At 37.7% G+C, this 24,276-nt stretch overlaps 1 protein-coding gene across 3 annotated transcripts in view; it reads right to left on the bottom strand.

Annotated features, from left to right (window-relative positions):
• The window catches only part of Dnajc1 (DnaJ heat shock protein family (Hsp40) member C1), a 191,674-nt gene extending 184,015 nt beyond the window's left edge, over positions 1 to 7,659 (bottom strand). For all 3 annotated transcript variants that reach the window (XM_074056549.1, XM_074056550.1, XM_020165592.2), the window contains exon 1: positions 7,447 to 7,659. In XM_074056549.1, coding sequence (XP_073912650.1) covers positions 7,447 to 7,659 — 213 coding nt within the window. The remainder of the gene's footprint in view (positions 1 to 7,446) is intronic.
• Positions 7,660 to 24,276: the final 16,617 nt, after the last annotated feature.

The raw sequence follows: 24,276 nt of genomic DNA, 5'->3' as shown, positions 1-24,276 counted from the left end.
GAATACTGTAAGCTTTGAAGGCAATTCAAAGCAAGTGTTCTCATGATGTTTTAAGAGATGTCTATTGTTGAAAACTGTGAAGTTTCTCATAGTACCTACTTTCAAGATTAATCTATGTCAAATTTTAAATACTAAAAAAAAAGAAAGTAACAATAAAAAAGTTAACTACTTCTAAAGGTATGACCCAAAAGGTCAACAATTGTTCTGTGTGACTACTACAGAACTATAAAACATATCCTATGCCAGTTATTTGAATTTTATCAAATGCCTAAGTTAATATGCTTTATTTAAACCCAGAAAGTCTATTTCCTACTATAGATTAAAAATCCATATAAAAATATTGTAAAATATAATTAACTACAAGTAAAAGCACAACTTCCAGATTTCCTATGTTATACATATATACATTAACTTCCATAAATCAAATTTAATCACTAACCATTGGCACAAACATCACATTAAAGTAAAAAAAAAAAAAAAAAGAACCTAAATGGCAATCTTTAATCTATTTATTGAAAGAGTGGTCACTGAAAATAAGTGACAAGATTTTTAGTTTTTTTAATTCCAAGTCAGAGGTTTCATGGTAATGTATAAATTCAATTGGTCATGAAGTAGCTCCCTTATCATAGTTTAATGGTGTGAATAAAATACTTAAGGACTGGCTAGAAATAAGAAGTCTCTACCTTCCTTAGCAGGCACAGATATAAACCCGACGGTCTGTTCAGACTTTCCCGGTACATGGCAAGGGTAATGTTCTTCCTTATGGTCTTAATTCATTTCGACTACTGTTCACTATACATGCCATGATACATCATGAAGCTTTAAAAAATTCTTGTGCCTTTTACAACCAGGAATTGTATATATTTCAGAATTTGTTTAAGGAAACTACTCCCTTTTAGAATTTTCATACTTGCTCTCAGTAGCATTTTAATACTGCTGCTTATCCTAAGACATATCTTTTATTTAATTCTTGATCTTACACTTTTAGCTGTAATATTAAACAATCAAATTCTATTAGCTTACTATGTAGCTGCACATAGCTAATGCCTACTGTCTCATTAGCAATAAAATAGGCATTCATCTAATAATGGAAAATATTGTTTTCTACATATATTCTAACCAGAAACATGGAATGTGGAATGCCTGGATGGTGGTAATCAGAAACACCAACTGTAACGTGAATGAATCCTGACCTTGCTTAATTTAGTATTAAATAGCATAGAGCAGGAAACAAATTCTAGATTAAATTTCTAATAAAGCTGGGTGTAGTGAAACACATCTGTAATTCTCTACTTGGGAGGTAGAGATAAGAGGATCATGGGTTTGAGGCCAGCCTGGGCAAAAGTTAGGGAGATTACATCTCAAAAACAAGCCAGGCGTGGTGGTACATGCCTGTAATACCACCAACTCCAGAGGCAGAGGGAGGAGGGTGGCAGTTTGAGGCCAGTCCAGGCAAAAGCCAGAGACCCTATCTCAAAAATAACAGGGCCTGGTGGCACATGTCTATAATCGTAGTTACTCCAGAGGCAGACTTAGGAAGATGGTGGTCCAAGGCTAGTGCAAGTTCCTATCTAAAAAACAAACTAAAAAACCAAAAGGGCTTGGGGTGTAGCTTAAGTGGTAGAGAGCTAAGGAAGCATGAAATTTAAACAAGTATGTATTCAGCTGTAACTCTATACATGACATGCATACATGAAAACATAAATGACTGGAAGGTTATCTACCATTTCAGAATTTGTATTTCTCCCTCTTTCCAAAGTATAAAATAACTTTGGATTCTACCATAAAAATGGGGAAGCTGTAACTATACAACACACATTTATAAGGGAAGAGATACAATACACAATAACACAAGTTCAATGGATTCCATGACAAGAATAATTAAGAGATAATAGATAACAACAGTACAGATTCACCAATCATCTATGAAAGAGATTATATCATCCTCATTTCTAGAAAGGGGATGGGATTTGGGAAGGCTCCCTTAGTGACCATTTTTTTCCCATCTAAAAAACTGAAAGGACACAAGAGCCAGGCATATAGAAAAAATATACCCACCTTTGTTACCGACAAAGCTAATGGAGAATATGGGTTAGGTATGAGGACCAAATGGACTTGAGAGTAATTTCTGCACTCCTTTCTCCAGTCCTGAGACAACATGCTCAAGAGTAAATGTGGTTAGAGTAACTGACTTACTGGTCTGGGCAGAGAGGGGTGGAAAACAGAAAAGCTCATAGCTTTTTCATCAATTATCTCTTCCCAATGAAACAAAACAGGCCAAAGGTAAACACTAACTAGGTAACATACCTCTAACAAGGTAACATATACTTTCAGGAAAAAGAAGTAAGGGATGGATTAAGAGATCAGCAGTGGTTTTTTGGGGGGGAGGAAGAGGGAAGTACTGGGAATTGAACTCAGGCACTGTACCACGTGAGCCACTCCACCAGTTCTCAGCAGTGTTTCTTTAGGTAAGTCCCTCCATCTGGATACAGAATGAGTGGGCAATAATTATCCCTCCCCTAGAAGGGTTGCTATCCTATGCATTTATACATGTTATACATTTAGAAGTACAGATTGAAAGAACTTAAAAGGCTTTTTTTTTTAAGAGTCGAACTTTTTTATTTTATCATTTTTACATTTATTCACATATATACATTGTTGGGCCACCTCCCCGCCTCCCTAAAAGCCTTATAAATACTAATTAACAAATTAAAATCTGAATGTTATAAGCACATCACTTGATAACAGCATTTCTTCAGTTAACCAAGTTTTATCATTCATTTGATTGTAAAAATGAAGTTATTTAAAAGAAATATATTTCCTAGCTATCTGAACAGCAGGTGTCTGTAATGACTGACTAGCACCATTAAGACAACTCTGATTTCATCACAAATGCTGCAAAATTTAAGATAATTTGGGTTAACATCATTTCAAGTCACAGACTTTTTAAAGTGAAAAGGAAGTATTCATTATTGGCTAGAATACTATATAAAATACTGTAGAAGAAAAGTTATAATCCCAAAAGATAATTACAAAAAAGACAGAATTGTTTTTTATTCATTAAAATAGCCTTCTGATTCCAAAAGAAATAAAGGTGGCCAAGGAGTAGGAACTATTAGTCAAAATATTACATGGAGACCTAGAATTTAAGTTAATAAAAGAACTCTGATCCTTTTGCCTATAACTCCTCTAGTCTCTCCACATCCCATCTCCTCTGAAAAGTTGTAATATCCAAACTGAAATGCCCTATGATCAAAAGACACTCCAAAAATAGGCTGAACCACTAATGTGTCATCTATATTTACCCTTCTCCTAAAGACTTCTGGAACCCCTTTCTTGATTACTAGAACCAACTTGAAATTCATGCAGAGATTTCTTTGCTGTCTGAGGCCATATATGACATACTGAGTTAAAAATGTCAAGCAACTACTTGTTTGAGAAATTACAGTTTAGTTTCAATTATGATACTTACATTGTTTCAATCAGTAAATATTATAGTGTCTACTGTTCTAAAAATGAGGCAACTAACTTGCCTGAGAGCATAAAACCAGGAGGTAGCCTGGTCCACATTCTAAAGGTCATCAGTTATTCCAATTACAGAGTTTAGGCAGTAACTGAGGACTATCTAAGAACTGGTGGATTATGGGATAAAAAAGATGCCACAGCCAGTCATAACCATCCAGTTTTCTATAGTAATTGTCTCTGATTTTTCCCAGTTATTCTCTCCTGAACCTAATTTAACTAGTCTATTGATCTTTCAACTTCACTGAAATAGCTCATGCTGAGGTAAGCAAGGACCTCCACACTTAAATCCAATCAATTCTCAGAACTCACGTTACTTGAATTATCATCATTGTTTAACCCAGGTGACCATTTTCTACTCTTTTAAGATACTTTTTTCCACTTGATTAGAAAGTCAGTACCTTTTCTTGATTTGTATCCTGTCTCACGGATTGGTCCTTCTGATCTCCTTTACTGGTTCCCTCTTCATCCCTGACTGTTAAAGTTCAGTTGTCCAAGGCTTAGCTCCCAGATCGCCTTTCTTCTTTAGATTCATTCTTAGGTGAACTCATCCAGTTATGTGGCTTTAAGTGTCAGGGACTCTAAAATTCCTATTTACAGCTCAAACCTTTCTGCTGGAACTCCAAACGTGAATAACCAAATGCCTGTATGCCAGTTCAACTTCAATGCTTAAGTCACACAAATTTAGCATGATGAAACCCCAAATTCCTGATTTTTCCCTCAATCAGACTTCTGTTCCAGGATTCCCCAAGTCACTAAATGACTTCCTTCCAGTTACTAAGGTCAATATATTTAGAAGTGTCTTTAATTTCTTTTTCTCTCACACCTCACATTCAGACCATCAGTAAAATCCTGTCGTTGTGTGATCAAATTAAATCCAGAATCCGACCACTATGTACCATCACTGCTACTGCCCAGGTAGTATTACATTTCCACACTACAATTATTCCTCTAAGGAAATAATACCTTATAGACTATCCTTATCACAATGGAAACTCTGAAATTTAAGTCAAATCATTCATCTCTTCTGTTCAACATTCTTATCTCTACTGGATCCCCAACTTAATTATAAGTAAAAGCCAAACTCCTTACACTGATCAGCAAGGCCTTACATCTTTCCCTACCACTTATGACTCTGATTTTATCTCCTTGTTGCTGCTTTTGCTCCAGCCACACTGCCTGTTTTGTTATTCCTCAGACACTAAACAAGCTCCTGCCCCAAGCCTCTATACTTACTCTATTCTTCTTTGAATGCTCCTCTTCCATGCTGTGATCTGGATGTTTGAGTCCCTCTAAATTTCAAATGCAGAAATCTATCCTTAACTGATAGTACAAAAACGCAGGGCATCTGGGAAGTAAATAGGTCATAATGGGTGAAACCCTTACAAAAGAAGTCCCAAAAGAGCTGCTTTGCCCCTTGGTGCTGTGAGGACACAGCAAGAAAATGCAGACACAGAACCTGCCAGCACCTTGATCTTGACTTCTTAGTCTCCAAAACTGAGAGAAATAAATTTCTGTTGTTGCAAAGCTATTCAGTTTACAATACTTTCTTAGAGCAGCTGGAACAGACTAAGACACACCAATTATCTACATGGCTTATTCCCTAAGTACCTTCAGAGGCCCTCTCTGACCATCTAATATTTGAATTTACCCATTTAGTTTTTCTTATCTATTTCCCCTACTATGCTGTAAGTTTCATAAGGCTAAGGTTTTGTTTTATATGCCGGCCAACTCTCAGTGCTTAAAATCCAATAGGCACCAACTAAATCTCTGTTGAATGAACAAGCTGATCAGCGCCCAAAGCCAGGTCACCAGTCTGAGTAACCTACCTACTTTGTTCTGTTACCAAAATCTGGCTAATCACCAAGAGACTGCTTGGCTCCAGCTTGAAAATTACACATTAAAACCTTTAAACAGACTGCATTTATCTTTACCAAATATCTGGTTCCCTGAAAGTCTTCCAAGAAAGTGAAGATTAAAAGCAAAGAACTTGTTCGATTTCTCTGTTTAGAAAGAAGTTCCTCTGGTTTTCTTTCTAATTTCAACACACTTGGACAGAGAAACAGATGAAAATAATTTTCTGGATTCTTCTTTTCAAATTCTTTGACAAAGAGTCTTCTTGAATACTTATGCTTCTCTGTTTTCCCATCTTTGCTCATAAAGATAAGAGGTCTACGATTCACACTGCCTAATTAACTGCAAATTAAATTGCATGAGATTTATAAGTGAAAACTCTATGAATGGACATGCAAATCTAGATTACACAATCTAAATTTTAAACTTAAAGGAGATTAATTTCCACATATAGTTGGAAAGCATCTTCAAGATTTTTGAAAGGTTATCTATTAGATTCTCACTAGCTACAGAATTTATCAATCCCAATAAATTCTAAATATTCTCAGTATCCAAGGGATTGTCAAAAGTTAGTCTTCAGGACTAGCATAGCAGTGCAACTCTGCAATCCCAACACTCAGGAAGCTGAGGTAGAAGGATTGAGAGATGAATACCAGCCAGGATACATAGTGAGAACCTGTCTCAACCCAAAGACAAACAAAAAGTTACTCTTCAAACTTGTAGTTTCACTAATTATTGTTACACATTTGCATCATCATTTACTTTGAAAATGAGGTATATTTTGTCTCTGTAAGAAGTGGCATCAGGTGACACAGTTATAAAATTATAACTTGTAAAAATTGTTAATTGTACAGTACCAGGGCAACCTAGCAATCTTTTTATTCAGTAATGGAATGAAAATGTTTGAAAATTAAATATCCCATTTAATTGTTCAATTTAAATGGAAAATTAAATTTTCATTTAAAAGTTCAATAGTTCAGGCTGCAGTCCTGGCTCAAGTGGTAGAGCGCCTGCCTAGCAAATGCGAGGCCCAGAGTTCAAACTTGGGTAACCCCGAAAGAAAGTTCAATAGTTTACCCAAATTTATAATAGCCTATGAAAAAGTGTGTATTTCATATCTACTCATGTGAAGTGTGCCTTTAATGACAACTGTTAGTAAAGTAACTTTTTTTTACACCCATAATCTATTTAGAGCATTTATGAAAGACTCCATCGGATCACGTGACATTCTTTCGCTCTCTAATCCTGAAATGAATGAACTGTCATCTTCTACTTGGCACTGGATTTTGGAAGCTTACTGGATAAACACCCTTACTCACCCAAGGTAATAGCCCAAGCTAAAAAAAAAAGAAGAAGAAGAAGAAGAAGAAGAAAGAAAGGAAACGAAACGAAACGAAAGGCAAAAAAAAAAAAAAAATCCCTGCGTTACTGGCAGGACTGCTCTTCCAACTGCACCCCAAGTACCCCGACTGCCCGGAAAGCTTCAGAGCTTTTCCTATGACAATACGCCAGGACCAACCAGGTAGAAGTTTCCAGTTCCCCCAGATATCTAAGCTGTGCTACGAACTCCGATCTAACAGGCTAAGGAGATTGCAAAATGCAGTGCGAGAAACACTGCAACACCGCCGCTGGGCAAAAGGCACTCGTTTGCCGGGGAAAGAGCCAGATGACACAAGATACATGGAAGCGGGAAGAAGACAGTTTGGGTGAGACATGGTTACTCTCCCCCATTCAGGGAGGCAGAAAAGGAAAGGATAGGATTTAAAAAAAAAAAAAAAAAAGATCTACTCATACCACTCTTTTTCCTCCAGCACACCTGGGCGGGGGGGTGGGGGAGAAGGATCGTCCCCAAAAGCCAGAGCAAAGAGAAAGTATCGGCAACAAGGCACCGTCCAGGCCGACAAGGAACTAGAGAAGGTGCAGCGGGGGTGAGGGACTGGGGAAAGCGGACAGGTCCTCGCGAGGCTGGAAACTCGAGGGTGCACTAGGCTGAGCCCAAGGGCCCAAGTCCCCGCCCGCGTCCGCGCGCTCCTTCCTTCCGCCCGGCCCCGCACGCGCCTCGGCGCTTACCTGCTGCACCCCGAGGAAATGGTAGAAGTTGAGCTGCACCTCCTCCACCAAGTCGAACAACTCCAGGTCTTCGCTCTCCCAGCCGCGCGCCGACCCCACGGCCGCCAGCAACAGCAGCAGCAGCAGCAGCCATAGCCGAGGCGGTGAGGGCGGCCCAAGCCGGAGCCCGCGGCGCTGAGGGAGCGGCGCCGACCGGGAGCGGGGAACCGACATCGCGCTGGGCACAGAAAGGTCACCCGCCGCGCAGGACGGCCGGCCGAGACCGGGGACGTGGCGGGCAGCCCCTGCCGTGGGAGCAATGCCTGTCAGTCAGAAGCGCGGGCAGCGGGCCCCAGCCGACGGGAACGCAGGGACTGGAGGAGCAGGCGGCCGAGCTTGCGAGTGCGCGGGCGGGGCAGCAGCCGGCTCGCCCTTCCGTGGACCCTCGCCACAGGGCCTACGAACAGCTGGAGAGCCGGCGCCGGCACTGAGGGTGCCGAGGGGAGAGGCTTTCCCTCGCCGCAGCCTATCCCAGGCCTCGCTTCCGGTGACGTCAGGTCTCCTAGCAACTGCGGGGAGGGGGCGGGGCCGGAAGTAGGGACGCCTATGGCGCTGGAGCTGGGCCTCTGGGTTGCTGGAACACAGAGAGGTACTTGCACACGTGTTTACCCAAGTTAAGATACCACACATCTACTTGGAACATCCGGCGTATAAGATTTCCCTCGAAATTGCTCCCGTCTTTCTCTCCCTCTAAGGTATTGAACATTAAAAGCATATTTGAAGCCTGATTTATTGATTATGGGTGATCCATAAATTTTCATTATATCATCAGCGAAGATAGAAGTAAATTGAATCAGTGTGTAAAAGGGACAAATGTAGTGATTAGTGTCGTGTCTGTTTGAGAAAATAAACGGAATTCAAGACAAAGTATACTTCTAATTATGAATTAAGATTTACAGTCATACAGCTGGGCACCGGTGGCTCACTCCTGTAATCCTATAGGACAACTCAGGCGGCAGAGATCAGGAGGATTGAGGTTCAAAACCAACCCCAGGCAAATAGTTAGACTCTATCTTGAATAAATAAATAAATAAATAAATAACCATCTCACACACACACAAAAGAAAAAGGGCTGATAGAGTGGCTCAAGTGGTTGCAGTGCAGGCAGGAAGCCCTGAGTTCAAGTGTCATGCCACCAAAAAATAAAGATTAAAAAAAAAGAAATTACAGGCATATACTATAAAAGAAGCAGTTTGGTAATATTCCTAATAGTGAGTTAATCTTCATCTTAAGAAAAATGTAGTCTATCCAATTTTTGTAAATGTCACAATGTACCCCCTTACAACAATATGATAAATAAATAATAAATAAGAATTGGTTAAAAAAAAAAAGTCTATCCACCTTAGCCCATCTCCAGTTACTGGTCTTTTCCTAATGGAGGTCTGTTTTTAAAGCCATACAGGCTGAAACTCTCTTCCAAACATCTCACCTAGTTTTGCATTGTTTCCATCCAGTCTCGTTTTAATTTTTTTTCTCCACTACTATTGTCCTCTGTATGAGCTTTGTCTTAGCCTTCTAACGTTTCTCGTCCCTTGCTCTGATTGCAGTAGCAAAAGAGAACAACAACAAGGCTTGCTTATATAACTCAGAGTGCTAGCCTGGTTTTGAAAGTGTGGCGTTTGTTTTTTCCTTCTTAGATCTGGCCACCTAAATCAAGCTCAATAAGGTAATAATAAAGTTACTTTTGCTCTCATAGTAAGAATACATTATGTTTGGTAAAGGTTAGAAAAACACTAAGAAGCAAATCTTAGGAAGTATCATGGAATTTAAATATATTTGTAATAAAGTCATAAATGAATGCAAGTGTATCTTGCTTGAAAATATATGTTTGAATTAATCACTTGCTGGGCCTATAAAACAAAATATGTTAGACTGGATGACTTAAACAACAGACATTTCCCACAATTCTGGAGGTAAGAAATCCCAGTTCAGGGTGCCAGCATACTCAGGTTGTGGTAAGGACCCTCTGTTTTGCAGATGACCACCTTCCATATCTTCACATGGTCAGAGAAGAGTAAGGGTACAGACAGAGATATTTCATTTCTCCTATAAAGGCACTAATCCTTCATGGGGACTTTACCCTCATAAGCCCACCTAATCACTCACCCCCCACCCCAAATACTATGACATTGGAGACATCATAGAGATATCATGGTGACAAAAACATCAGTCCACAGTAAGAGATACTACCTTTTCTAACCCAGGCAACTGAGCACAAAGCAAAGTGCATGGCAGTTGAATTGAATCCTGTGAATTCCTCCTTACCACATTCCCCTTACTATAGCTTTTAATTTTTTTCCTATATCAATATTCTTAGAGTGAAAGTCGTCATTGCCAAAATTAGGTTACTGTTTATTCAGTGAGTAAAACATAAAAATAATATGAAAGTAGTAAAAAGCAATTCTTTTGCTAGCATACATCTTCTCTCATTTTGATCATTGATTAAGTGCAATATGACATATGAAATTGGTGCCATATTGCTACAAATCTGTGAGTCTTCCCCTGATCTTTTAGCAGACAGTCTATTATTTCCCTCCTGAGCTCTACCCCTATACTCTCCAGAAACAGGGACCTTACTCCATCAAGAGGAAGCCTACCCTTTCTAAGGCCACGCTGAAACAGCAGTAGAGTTGTCTATTCAGTATAGTGCTTCTCACTGACAAAACAGGCATTGCTTTGAAGACTTGTCCTGTCCGGGTCCAATAATACTCGTCTACTCTAAGATGATGCTCTTGCTGGTCCAGGTCCTTGCAAAGATCACAGTCCACGTTTAGACTCCTAGTTTGGCATCTTCTCATGTTTACTTGTTGTGCCGCAAAGGACAATACAATTGAATATGTCCTCTTTTGCTGACACTTCAACTAAGTGAGCTGACAATTATTAACGGTTTTTTCTTCTCTGGTAACATTTGCTGATTCTAGAAATAAACTCATCAAGTTTTGCCAGGGCAGAGGGACTTGACACAGGTAAAGAGAAAACAGTGAAATGTTCACAATCATGTGAGTTGTAAAACTGATTGGAAACACAAAGAAGCCCCAAACATACAGCCAGAAACCCCAAACATATAGCCAGGTTTCACATAGTACATTGCTCAATCCTAAAGTGGTGCAGGAGGTTGAGGGGCTTGATGTACAGAGTAAAATCACCCCACATTCCACCCATATGTATAAAACTAGCTCTACCTAGAAGGAAGAACCTGCTTAAAATACACAAGCATTTTCCGTAGTCAAGACGTGCAATTATTTATGAAGTTGTGTGAACAAGAGACTGAAGATTAAGTTTAAAACCTCTCAAAGGCAGAACTAAATCTCTAGGGCAGAGGTGACAAGCACCTTACTGGGTTTCTATCTAAAGCTCAGAGGAATCATGAAGAACAGAGAGAAACCGGAAGACTGATTCTTACTAAAACTACAAACTAGTCCCAACCCAGCTCAGCCCTGATTGGTCTGAGGTAAGCAGACCCTCATCCTCTTTGCCTACTTTCATTTCCAGAGTAAAATAATATCATCCATATTGTCTATAGGTTTTTACATAAAAATCTGGCATATGGTAAAAAAAATTATGGGATTTGAAGAGAGTAGGAAAATTTAACTAATAATGAGAAAAGTAGATAATAGAAGACACATAGATAAGGTAGATGTTGGAGTCCACATAAGAACTTTAAAATAACTATTATAAAATAAGCAGTAGGTTATAAAATAGAAGAAAAAATGTATAAAATGGATTAAAAGATACAGAATTTTAACAGAGAATTGGAATCCACAAAAAAGAATGGAAAAATCTTGAATTGAAAAATATAACATTTGAGATCAAGAATTGATGGATGAGTTTAACAATAGACTGGACATAACAGGACAGAGGATTAGTGAATTTGGAAATAAGAAAAACAAAATATCCAAACTGAAGCAAATGGAGAAAAAAATAGAATGGAGACAACAGAACAGAGCCTCAAAGGCATGTGCACAAAGAATAAAACCAGCATAGGTTTAACAGGAGTCCTAAAATAAACAGAAGAGAGAGAGAAAGAGGCAGAAACAGTTTGAACAGAAACTATTTGAAGAGGTAGTAACCAAGATTTTATAAAAGTAATGAAAGATATAAAACCACAGACAAAAAAAATTAATTCAAACTGGATTATAGACCTAAATTTAAGAGTTAAAACCTACAGAACTCTTACATGAAAAAACAGGAGTTAATCTTAGTGACTTTGAGTTACTCAATGATTCCTTAGACATGACACCAAATATATAAATGCTTAAAGAAAAAAGTCATAAGTTGGACTACAAAGAAATTAAAAACTTTTGTGTTGCAAGCAATATTACCATGGAAGTTAAAACACAACCAAGAAAACATTGACATTCAACCAAGACAACCAAGAAGATACTTGCAAATCATACACCTAATTGGAAACTTACATTCAGAATATGTAAAGAATTATTTACAAGTCAACAACAACAAAAACAAACAAAAAACCCCAAGTAACTTCATTTTTTAAATGGGAATGTAAATAGGCACTTCTCCAAAGAACATACACAAATGGCCAATAATAACAAAAAAATGCTCAATATCTTTGTTCATTAAGGAAATGCAAATCAAACTATAGTGAGATATTACTTCACACCCATTATGATAGCCATAATAAGAAGTGGTAGTGAATATGCAAAGAAATTGGAACCCTCATACATTGTTCATGGGAATGCAAAATTATGCAACCCCATTGGAAAAACAGCTTGGCAGTTCCTTGAAAGGCTAAATATAGAGTAACTATATGACTCAATAATTCTACTCCCAGAAAAATGAAGGCATATGGCCACACAAAAACTTGGATACAAATATTCATAACAGCATTATTCACAATAATCAAAAAGTCGTAAACAACCGAAATGCCTATCAACTGATGAATGGATAAACAAAATGTGGTGTGTTCACACAATGGGATTATTATTATTCCCAATGTTATAATTATTCAGCAATAAACAGAAATGCAGTATGGATGCATGTTACCACACAGATGACCCTTCAAAATACCATGCCAAGTAAAAGAAACCAATCACAGAAGATCATGTATTATATGATCCCATTTGTATGAAATGTCCACAATAGACAAATAAGCAATAATTAGTGATTATTTAGGACTGGTGACAGGGAAGGTTAAAGACTGACTGCAAATGGGGATGGGATTCCTTTTAGGCGGTATGAAAATATTCTAAAATTAGGTTATGGCTTCGTAACTTTTGAATATACTACAAAATCATTGATTTTTATCCTTTATATGGTTGACTTGTATGGTATGTTAGGTACATCTCACTAAAACTGCTCTTTAAAAAAAAAAAAAAGAAATTCAACCACTCAGATATAGTAAGCTCAGCAAGCCTCAAATGCAACAAAACAAACCTAAATATATAATAAACTATGGAAAAGCTTATGGAATGCAGTGATGACAACAACTTCAAAGAACATTTGTAGCCTTAAATGTCTTAAAGAAGAAAGGCAGAAAAATTAAGGAGTTAAGTTAGAGAGTTATATAAATAACCGTAGGATAAGCTTCAGTGAAGGTTTCAATGAGGACATCTAATTGTTTTCAACATGATGTTTATGCAAGTGAGCTAGGAGCATATCAGCTCATATATGGTTAAAGAACTTTCTTTTGGAAACCAGTGGCTCACACCTATTATCCTAGCTACTTGGGAGGTTGAGAGTGGGTGGATTGCAGTTCGTGGCCAGTCTGGGCAAAAAAGTTCAGGAGACCCCATCTCAAACAGTGGGCACAGCAGTGTGTGTCCGTCATCCCAGCAATAAGCGGGAAGCATAAAGTAGGAGGATCACAATCCAGGCCAGCCTGGGCAAAATGTAAGCCTCTCTCTCCAAAATAACCAGAGCAAAAATGGTTGGAGGTGTGGCTCAAGCAGTAGAGTACCTTTCTAGCATGTAAGCCCTGAGCTCAAAACCCCAGTTTTGCCAAGAAAAAGAAGAAGAAAAGGATTTTCTTTTTAAATTTCATGTTTTGTTAGGCTCTGGTATTGGTAAGGTTAAAGATGTGACTCTGAGAGTGTATGGCTAAGATGTGAGGAGAGGAGGGATAATCCAGGGTATTGTATGGGTCATTTACATAGCGGTTGATGGGAGGAGTTCTGTTCTCATTACATAAGAACTTGAATACTTTAACAGCCATTACTTTCCAGTCAGGAATGAAAAAGAGTACTGGTTATTTAATAACCCATACAAGGATTCAAAGAGACTTAAATAAACCATCTGATAGTCTAGCCCTTGCAACTATATTGAACAGAATTGAATATAATACCTGTTATAGCTAAAACCCAAACTTCTCTTAAAATAATCACTAGTGGGCTATTCATTTCATGATTTAGAATTATCTGGCTCTCATTAAATCTTGAAATGTTCTCATTACCCTCTATAGGGCTGTTTCTCAAATATAGGGACTTGTAGTTCTAAGATAGCATTATTCTTTAATGGAATATTATCTTCACTTGGTAATTTATTTATCCAAACACCATTCACAAACTTATATTGAGTTGACAAAGGTTAGAAAAATATTGTTTTGGGAAAGTGCCTCCTTGGGAAATAATCCCTTTTGTGTACAGTATTGAATTTTAATCATTTTGAAGATCCTCATAAATAAATGCAGATGTTCTTTATGTTATAAATAATAAATATATTTCTAACATGTTGACACTACGGTTTTTCACTTCCCTGAATAATGTACTACTTACTCAAATAATCTCACAGTGAATATGAACACAGGTTCTAGAGTCAGACTGACTAAATTTGAATCCTGGATCTCCCTCTTACGAGCTGGATGATCTCTGTGTTTGTTTCTAAATCTCTAAAATTAAATAGTACTTCTACCCTACCAACATCATAAGGTTGTTTGGGGAATTACATGAGAGAAATAGTGCAGGTATGGTGTACAGAAATTGCTATTTAAATGCTACTATAATTTTTGGGGCAATGTCCATCTATATAACATTAAGGTTTCCATAAAGAAATCATATCACTTTGTAAATGCTTAGATGTAGTCCTTAAAGGCATTTGTTATCAGACTTGGGCTCTGATTGCACGCTTCACCAGAACTTTATTCAATTACTTACTTGCTCAGGATGGTGGGAGGCAAGACTGTCTTTACAAAATAATGGCTACTTGAGAGAGCCAGTTAAATTTTTTTGTTGTTCCAAGTCCATAAGAACATATTATTCATGATTTTTCCTCCTAAATTCAGCTTAACGTTAAAACAGTAGATCCTGAATTAAGAGCATGTACCAAACTAAACCAAAGTAAGGGAAAATACTCACTGAAGTAGCTCTGTGTTTTCAGACAGTGATGTTTTCTGTTTCTCTTGGACTTTAGAGTGTATCAAGTAAAATCCATGTTAAAAGCTTCTTTCTTCTAACATCTCCTACAGTCCAGGATTATCATTAATTTTTCAAAAGTTTGTGGTAACTTATTTCGATCACTTTTTAAGATTTATCCTTTAACCAACCCAGACATTTTCTCCTACAACTCAGTTCGGCTCAGAGCACAGCCATTGCTGTATTTTCCACATATACAAAGGCTCCAATTAGTCTGCAAAAGAAAATTTTAACAGACCTCTTCATCATCTTTTCTTTCAGGCTGAACAGCTTGGCTCTGGCATTCTGCCTTCAGGCCCTAATATTGTTTGTGATGCCAAATTGGAACACAAAGAAAAACAGTACAAAGTTGCTGTTTACTTCTATCAATAGGCCCCAACTAAGGCATTAGGCTATGTATAGAAATTCAATGTTCTCATAAATGTTTATTATTAAATTTACTGAAAGGAGGCAGAATTCTTTATAATACTAAATTAGCAACACATCCAACATGGAAACAAATAGAAATAGACAAAGGGAAACTCTGTTCCCAGTAGTAAAATATGGGAAATTTCAATTTGCTGTCTCAAATATGTTGTATTGTACCCATTGAACCAAATCATAGGGCCGAAGCTTCATCTTTCTCCACCTCTAATATATAATGCTCTGCTATTTTTGCTTACCATGGAAAGGGTTTTAGTGCCAAGACTGCATGATTGGTCTTACAAGTTATAAAAATAAAAAATAAGAATGATTTCACCACCAGGGGGCAAACAACATTTCTGTAGGTGTAGGATATTTTTAACATTCTGAGGGAATTATCTTATGTGAAAGCATAGTTTACTATTGTTAGAACTTCAATAGTTTCAAGGTAAGAGATACTAACTCTAATGTGAACCTTTAAATTTAAAGAAAAATTGTGTTTATAAAAAAGAAAATAACACAAGTTATCATGAACCAGATGCTCTTTCATTTTCTAGAATTTTTAGATACTTAAAAGGAAAATGACCACAGGACATGGTGGCACATGCCTGTGATCCCAGCACTTGGGAGGCTGAGGCAGGAGAACTGTGAGCTAAATGCTAAACTCTGTTCAAATAAAAGAAAAAAAGAAAACATTTTCTTATTGTTTTTTCATTCATAAACTTACACATAAGGAAGAAAAAGTATAGCTGGACTTTTGAAATGCTTTCTGTATGCTCAGGTTTATATGGTGTTAGTTCAGATTTATTTTGACCTATTGTTTTTCTAAGCATGTATTTCAGCTTAGCTTTTTTGTTTAATATTATCTCATATATTCTCAGGTCTATACCACATCCTAAAATTGGGTTCCCTAACTCATGTTTTGGTTAATGCTTTACCATTTATTAATTTTCCAACTGAGAAGAAAATAACTGATAAGCATATCAAATTATAAATTATCCCTCCCAAGACCTTGTTACCACTGACTTTACTTAGTAAATACTAGAGTACCAGAGTTACAAATAAACAATAAGCAAAATTCTCATTAAATCATTGGTAAAAGATAATAATAAGAATCATGGTGAAAAAATTTGGTTCAACATGTGTAAGTCCTGTCTTGTGAAGTTTTATGACATTTGATTACTTTTGACTTATAAATTATTAAAAATAGTAGTAACAGAAGCCAAACTTAGAGTTTTGAAATCAAGGTATCTGTGGTATAAGGAGAACCACATTTTACTCCTTGGCTCACTTTCTTTTCCCTCTTCCTGCTCATAAGTACCTGCTAAGACCACATTCCCCTGAATGGATGATAATCGAGCCATTATTTCAAATTTGGGCTGGAGGAGAAAGAAGATGCCACAATGTTCTTGCAAGATCTGTCATTTGTTCTCTCCCTTTATTGCTTACTCCATGCATGGTTGTTCTTTTCACTGGCAGTCTCCAGCACCAGGTTGTCACCAGTGGCTGCAGCATTGAGGCAGACATTGCTGTGTGTGCATCTATCAAGTATTTTTATTCAGATGAAACCATATTTGAAATATATATTGAAAAAGAAGTTGCAAAAGGTCAATGTTTAGTATTCATTTAAAGGCACACTAAATAGCTTTCTGGGACCTACCCATCTGCTGGTATGTTACTGATGGAGAAAAATTTAGAGATAAAGGGATTTTGTGTGTGTGTGTGTTGCTGATTTTCTTTTTTTAAAAAAATTGTTTAGTGCAAATGGATGGAATAAAGTGCGTCCTTGACTGTTTGCTAGTCACCAACTGCTTAAAAGTTAAACTTTTCACTTTGGTACTATTTGACTGTATTAGTCACCTCAGTGCATCTCCTCAAATCTTCGTCTTTCATGTAAACTAGCCTCAGTCAAGCAGCAGTCCCACACTGGCTTCGCGTGGCCCTCTGCAAGTACATACTAACAGCAGCTTGCCTTGGGCCAAATTTTCTTATATCTTTGCTGCTGGCAAGTGGTTGTCAGTAAAATGTTATCTAGCATTTCCTTAAAAACTTAAGCATATTACAGAGTCTCTTTAAGGTAAAGACATTTTCACAATGAGTGAGAAAAATGCCCAGACTATAGAGAAAGTCATCCATGGCAAATGATGTTTGGAAATCTTTTCATCATCACATGATTTTTTTTTTTTTTTTTGCCAACAATGATATGTGTCACTGACAAAAATGTCTCATCTGGATCGTTAAAAAACTGTTTAAAGTCTTCCAAATGAAGTGGATCAAAAAAAAAGCTGTTTATTTTAAATATTTTTAAAACTGACTTTTCAATTAGTTTGCAAGAACAGTGACTTAATATAAGGAAAGGTAGAAAATTACTAAGCTAAGTTTTAGCAAAATCTTTTGTGGGGTGACAACCAGGGTGCTGTAGCATGCACAGGAGGCTGAGGCAGGAGGGTCACTTGAACCTGGGAATTGGAGGTCAGCCTGAGTAAGATAGCAATATTCCTTGCTGGAGCAAACAAACCAAAAAACCCATCTAAGTATCTAAATAAATTGAAATTAGAAATAGACTTTCACTTTATCACAGAAGGTTCAACTAAATTTCAAAAATAAAACACCATTTTTAAAATCATAATGAGTTTCAACAAAAATAGTCATATTCTTCATTTTGGGATAAAATCTTGCTTTATCAAATACTTCCTGATACAATAATTAAAAGGCTAGTTTAAGACTAATTTATTTTTAAAACCCATTTTGTCCATTGCCTCATTTTCAAATATAGTCTCAAAATGTTTACTTTTTCCTTATTTTTAGTAAGCCAGCTTTACTTTCAAGAATAAATGAAGTATGATTTTTTTGTTTGTTTGTTTTGAAATGCTGCAGATCAAACTTGGGCCTTGCACATGTCGCACAAGCACTCTATCACCAAGCCACATCCCCATTTCATGGGTTTTTGAGACAGAATCTCACTATGTAGTTCATGCTGGCCTCGATCCTCCTGCCTCCGCCTCCCAAGTGCTGGGATTACAGATGTGAGCCACCACGCCCGAGTAAAGTATGTATATTTATTTAACTTTTGATTGAAAAGCCTCATGGCTTCCTATCATGCTTAGAATAAATTCCAGTTGGCCTCTGTCTAACTTCTGCCTCATCTTATACTATCCTCCCTCTCTGTACACCAAACTCATCTTTCTTGGGGCCTTTATACTGCTCTGTTCCAATGCTTTCCTTCCAGATCTTTCATCACTGGCTTCTTGCTTTCATTTGGGCCTGCATTTAAATTCCATCACTTCAGATAGGCTTATTCTAACCTAGTGATGTTTTACATCACTACCTTATTAAACTCTCTATGTAGCACTTACTAATATGGGTTATTTTCTCTGTTCATTCATTATTTGTATAATTGTCTGACTCGTTCATAGAATGCAAGCTTCATAATATTGGGAACTTGGTCTTCTTCAAACTTCTAAAGAGTGCCCGGCCTATATTAAACTTTTAACTATTGTTGAATTTAAAAACAAAGATTGTTTTTCCTCTGTGAGAATGATAACCTACCATATATGGGTCAATTCCCAAGCAAAAAAATCAAGAAATGTGGCGAATTGTCCATAGTCAAGCCATCCAAGTATTGACATCTCAGAGTCCCTTACTACTTCCATGACATAGTCCATATTTCTCCATGTGTGAGCCTTCAATGGTAAAGAATGTGGCATCGATACAAATCCTGGGTTGCATTGTGCAACAAGTTTGAGCTGACTCATTTTGACCACTATGCTCTAAACTATTTTTTTTCTTTTATTCATATGTGCATACAATGTTTGGGTCATTTCTCCCCCCTGCCCCCACCCCCTCCCTTACCTCCCACTCCGCCCCCTCCATCTCCTCCCCACTCCCTCAATACCCAGCAGAAACTATTTTGCCCTTATTTCTAATTTTGTTGAAGAGAGAGTATAAGCAATAATAGGAAGGAACAAGTGTTCCTGGTTGAGATAAGGATAGCTATACAGGGAGTTGACTCACATTAATTTCCTGTGCGTGTGTGTTACCTGCTAGGTTAATTCTTTTTGATCTCACCTTTTCTCTAGTTCCTGGTCCCCTTCTCCTATTGGCCTCAGTTGCTTTTAAGGTATCTGCTTTAGTTTCTCTGCATTGAGGGCAACAAATGCTAGCTAATTTTTTAGGTGTCTTACCTATCCTCACCCCTCCCTTGTGTGCTCTCGCTTTTATCATGTGCTCATAGTCTAATCCCATTGTTGTGTTTGCCCTTGATCTAATGTCCGCATATGAGGGAGAACATACGATTTTTGACTTTTGGGCCAGGCTAACCTCACTCAGAATGATGTTCTCCAATTCTATCCATTTACCAGCGAATGATAACATTTCATTCTTCTTCATGGCTGCATAAAATTCCATTGTGTATAGATACCACATTTTCTTAATCCATTCGTCAGTGGTGGGGCACCTTGGCTGTTTCCATAACTTGGCTATTGTGAATAGTGCTGCAATAAACATGGGTGTGCAGGTGCCTCTGGAGTAACCTGTGTCACAGTCTTTTGGGTATATCCCCAAGAGTGGTATTGCTGGATCAAATGGTAGATCAATGTTTAGCTTTTTAAGTAGCCTCCAAATTTTTTTCCAGAGTGCTTGTACTAGTTTACATTCCCACCAGCAGTGTAAGAGGGTTCCTTTTTCCCCCTGCATCCTCGCCAACACCTGTTCTTGGTGGTTTTGCTAATGATGGCTATTCTAACAGGGGTCGATCACATTTTTTAAACTTGAAATTTAGCCTGTATGCCTAACCCTTACCCTGACGTAAATTTTCACTTCAGGTATCTGTTTTTCAACCCCAGAATTTGCTTTTGGATTTTAAAAATAATTTCTACCTTTTTAATGATATTTCCTATTTGTTCAAACATCATTCTGGTACTCTTTCTTTCTTTCTTTCTTTCTTTCTTTCTTCCTTCCTTCCCTCCTTCCTTTCTTCCTTTCTTTCCTTCCTTCCTTCCTTCCACTTTCTCTCTCTCTCTCTCTCTCAGCATGGTTTCCAATAGTTCCTTGAGTGCATTTTAAATAGTTCACCAAATAGTCTTTGTCTAGTTCACCACCTCCATTTCCTCAGGGACAATTTTTATTGCTTACATTTTGTCCTTTATAGAACCATACTTTCTTGTTCCTTTTCATTTCAACTTTTAGTTGAAAACTGGGAGTTTTATATTATATTATGTGGCATATGTGGAAATCAGATTTCCCTTTAAATCCCAGTATTTGGATTGCTGTTGGATGGTACTGTTGCTATTTACTTTTTAGTGAGTTTCCTGAATCAGTTCTCTAAAGTCTCTAGTGTGTGTGTATGTGCGTGTGTGTGTGTGTGTGTGTGTGTGTGTGTGTGTTTAATCTTAGAGGGCAGTTGATGATCAGCCATCTTCTTAAGTGCTTGGATGCAATCGTCTGGCAGCCTTTGCTGAGGGGCTTTGTGTGTACCGTGACATGCCTTCTTCATCCAGGCAGGCAGTTCACAAGTCATCTGTACCTTTGCTACAGAGCCTCATGGTTAGGCAGAGTTGGGAATTTAGGGCCTTCTCAGGTATTTCCTGGGCATGCACACATGTAGATGCATATTGTGGTCTTCTAATTTCCAAGGAATATCTTAGAACTCTTCAAAGAAGCCTTCTATAAGTGACTGATTTCCTACTTTTTGGTAGTGGTGGTGGTGGTGGTGACACAGGGTCTCATAGCCCAGACTGGCCTGGAACTGGCCAGGTAGCCTAAGCTGGTCTTGACCTTGCAACCTTCCTGCCTTCTCCTCTGTAGTACTGGGATGACAGGCATGCACACCATACTCAGTTTTTCATGTCAATTTCTTTTTGAGTCAGCTTATGATTTGTCCCAGCTGTTATCACTGCCTTAGGCAGCTGTGATATTCAGTAATTGCCACTGATTGTTTTCTGCACATACCCTTGGGGGAAAATACTATTCACACTGGATGAGCAACTGGGACTTTCCAGGGATCTGCTAGACAAGACACATAATAACAGTTATCTGGGAATATGTCTGAGAAGCTTTTCAACATTCTGTCTTTGCTAGGGACTGTTAGGTTGTTGGCTTTCACTATAATTGCAGGTTCATTTTCAAGGTTACTCTGGAGCTAGGGAGAGGAAGAAGGGAACAGGATAAGTTAAAATGCCATCCAGTCCAATGTTCTTCCCAGAATTTAGTTATTTTTTTTCTTAAATACACACACAAAATGTTGCATGCCTTTGTTAATTTCCAAAGTTCAGAAAATTTGTTTTTGCCAATTTTTTTTTTTTGGCCAGAATTTTGTTACTTTTATGGGGGAATGAATTTTCAGAGGTCCTTACTCTGCCATTCCTTTAATCTCTCCCCAGTTCCAATTATTATGTTTTGGGTTTTTATTTTGAATTATAGAATTACGGAATCACTTGTAATCGTAGGAAATGATACAGAGATCCCACATACATTTCAATCTATTTCTTCCAATGGTAGTACTGTAATACTGTATCCTAACCAGGAAGTCAATGCTGCTTATTCAGTTTATTAGATTTACTTGTGTTCCTATGTTTGTGTGTGTGTAGTTCTATGTGTTTATCACATGCATACTTTGTTAAGACACACAACAGTTCTACTACATCACTTATGCCAGGTTTTCATAGCTGGTAGTCACATGCCACTCGCCACTAAAAACCATCATCCCTAACACCTGGCAGCCACTAATTTGTTCTCTATGTCTTTAATATTGTCATTTCAAGAGTGTCCTAGAGTGTGTCATTCAATGAAATGTCATTTGTCAGGAAAAAGAAACAAAGGATTAACACATATCACAATTCAGATGAATCTTGAAAATATGCTAAATGAAAGAAGTCTACCACAAAGGAGCACAACTGGATGATTCCATTTACATGAAATGTCCAGAACAGACAGAACTTTAAAGACAGAAAGTAGATTAGCAGTTGACTAGATGGATAAGAGATGTAGAGTTTCTTTTTTGGGGTAATGAAACTGTTCTAAAATTAATTGTGCTGATGATTGCACAATTCTGAATATACTAGCAGCAATTAAATTGTATACTTTAAAGGGTTGAATTATATGGATGCGAAATATACTCAATAAAGCTGTTTTTAAAAAGAATGCTTTGTAAATGGAAACATACAGAACGCGACCATCTGCCTTATGATTTCAAAACAAAAGTTTGGTTCCAAAGAAAATATCTGGTATCAGAAATAGTGGGTTTGCATAATACAGTCCAGGAAAGTTTATAAGTAAGATATCATAGTTGAGTAGGACAAGCAGCCATGAGATATCACCAAAGGCTGAAGAGAATCTATTTTTGCTCTCTGGGGAGTCTAGATAGCATTCCTATTTACATAAAATGGGTGGGTCTCTTTTCATGTGTACTCCATGGATGAGATTTCTCAACTCTCTCCTCTGGGACTAGCCCCAAATGAGAGGGATGAGAAGGAGATGTTTCAGCTCAATTCAGATAAGATAATGTTTTATTAGAAGAGAAAGTAAGCAGCAATGATAGCAACACACACACACACACACACACACACACACTTACACACTTACACATGCTGAGGTTCATGGCTTCAACTGCATCTAGATTCACAGATAAAAACTGGGGCTCGGGGAGACTTTCTGTATTTGCATAGAGACTGAACACTCTCCTTTCATATGTGGCTCTTATCTTGTTTTCTGTATTCTTATTTTCTTCCACGTTAGGTCATTACAAACCATATTTGTAGGCATTACAAAATTCTTTTCTGGTGGAAATAGAGTGGCTTGTTCAACTATGGAATGCTGTCCCTTGATCAATGTTATCATGAATATTCACCATTGACATTCAGTAGAAGCAAACTTGATTGCAATTAGGATCTATAGATCAGTGTGTGACATAATTTCAAAGCTAGAAATATGAGAACTTGAAAATTTCAAAAAGAACTCCCTTAAAAATTTCAAAATAGCAAGAACTCACAATTTCTAAACTATGTAGCTTACTTAAGTGGAGAGAGAGAAGGAAATGGGAGAGGAGGGGAGAGAGAGAGAGTAAGTAAGTAAGCACACACAGAGAGCTGTTAAAGGTTATTTGTCATTATTGTGACTCTGGGTTCCTATCCATTGTGTATAGCACTTTCACATTAGAATAACAAACCTACATGAGTAACTAATTTTAAGCTACATGAGTAATTGATTCTTAACTGGCTGAACAAACTCTCACAGAAGGTTGCCTTCTCTGACTTTAGAGATATTAGCTACAGTACAAATGTTTCAGAAATACAGTATTTCATAAGTGTTGAAACAGGATTTGAATTTGCTCTTCAAACCAGGTTTGGCAAACTTTCTTTAAAGAACTAGATGTAGGTTTTGTAGCCCATATGGTCTCTGTTGAAACTAGTCTGCCCTCCCATGGTAGCTCAAAAATTGCTGTAGGCAATTTATAAATGAATAAGGCACGACTGTGTTTCAATAAAACTTCATGGATGCAAATTTGAATTTCATATCATTTTTAGGTCATTAAATATTGTTATTTTGATTTTTCTTTATTAAAAAAAAACTTCTTGACAGGTGCCGGGGCTCTTGCCTATAATCCTAAACTGGGGAGACTGAGATTAGGATTGTGGTTCAAGGCCATCCTGGGCAAAAAAGTTAGCAAGACCACATGTCAATCAATAGCTGGACACAGTGGTGCATGCCCGTCATCTCAAACTAAATGGGAGGCTGCGGTCAGGAGAATCATGGCTCCAGGCCATTCTGGGCAAAAAGGTTTGTGAGACCCCCATCTCAATGGAAAAAGTTGGATGTGATAGCCCATGTCATCACTGCGATGTCAGGAAGCCTAAAATAGGCAAATCATGGTCTAGGCCAGCCAGGGCAAAAAGTAAGACTCTGTCTTTGAAATAACCAGAGCAGAAAGGACTGGAGGTATGGCTTAAGCAGTAGAGCACCTTCCTAGCCAGCACAAATTCCTGAGTTCAAACCCCAGTACCAACCAAAAAAAGTTTTTTTTAAG

Source organism: Castor canadensis, chromosome 15 (assembly GCF_047511655.1).
Source record: "Castor canadensis chromosome 15, mCasCan1.hap1v2, whole genome shotgun sequence".
Classification (NCBI taxonomy): domain Eukaryota; kingdom Metazoa; phylum Chordata; class Mammalia; order Rodentia; family Castoridae; genus Castor; species Castor canadensis.
This window is presented reverse-complemented; position numbering and strand designations above follow the sequence as displayed.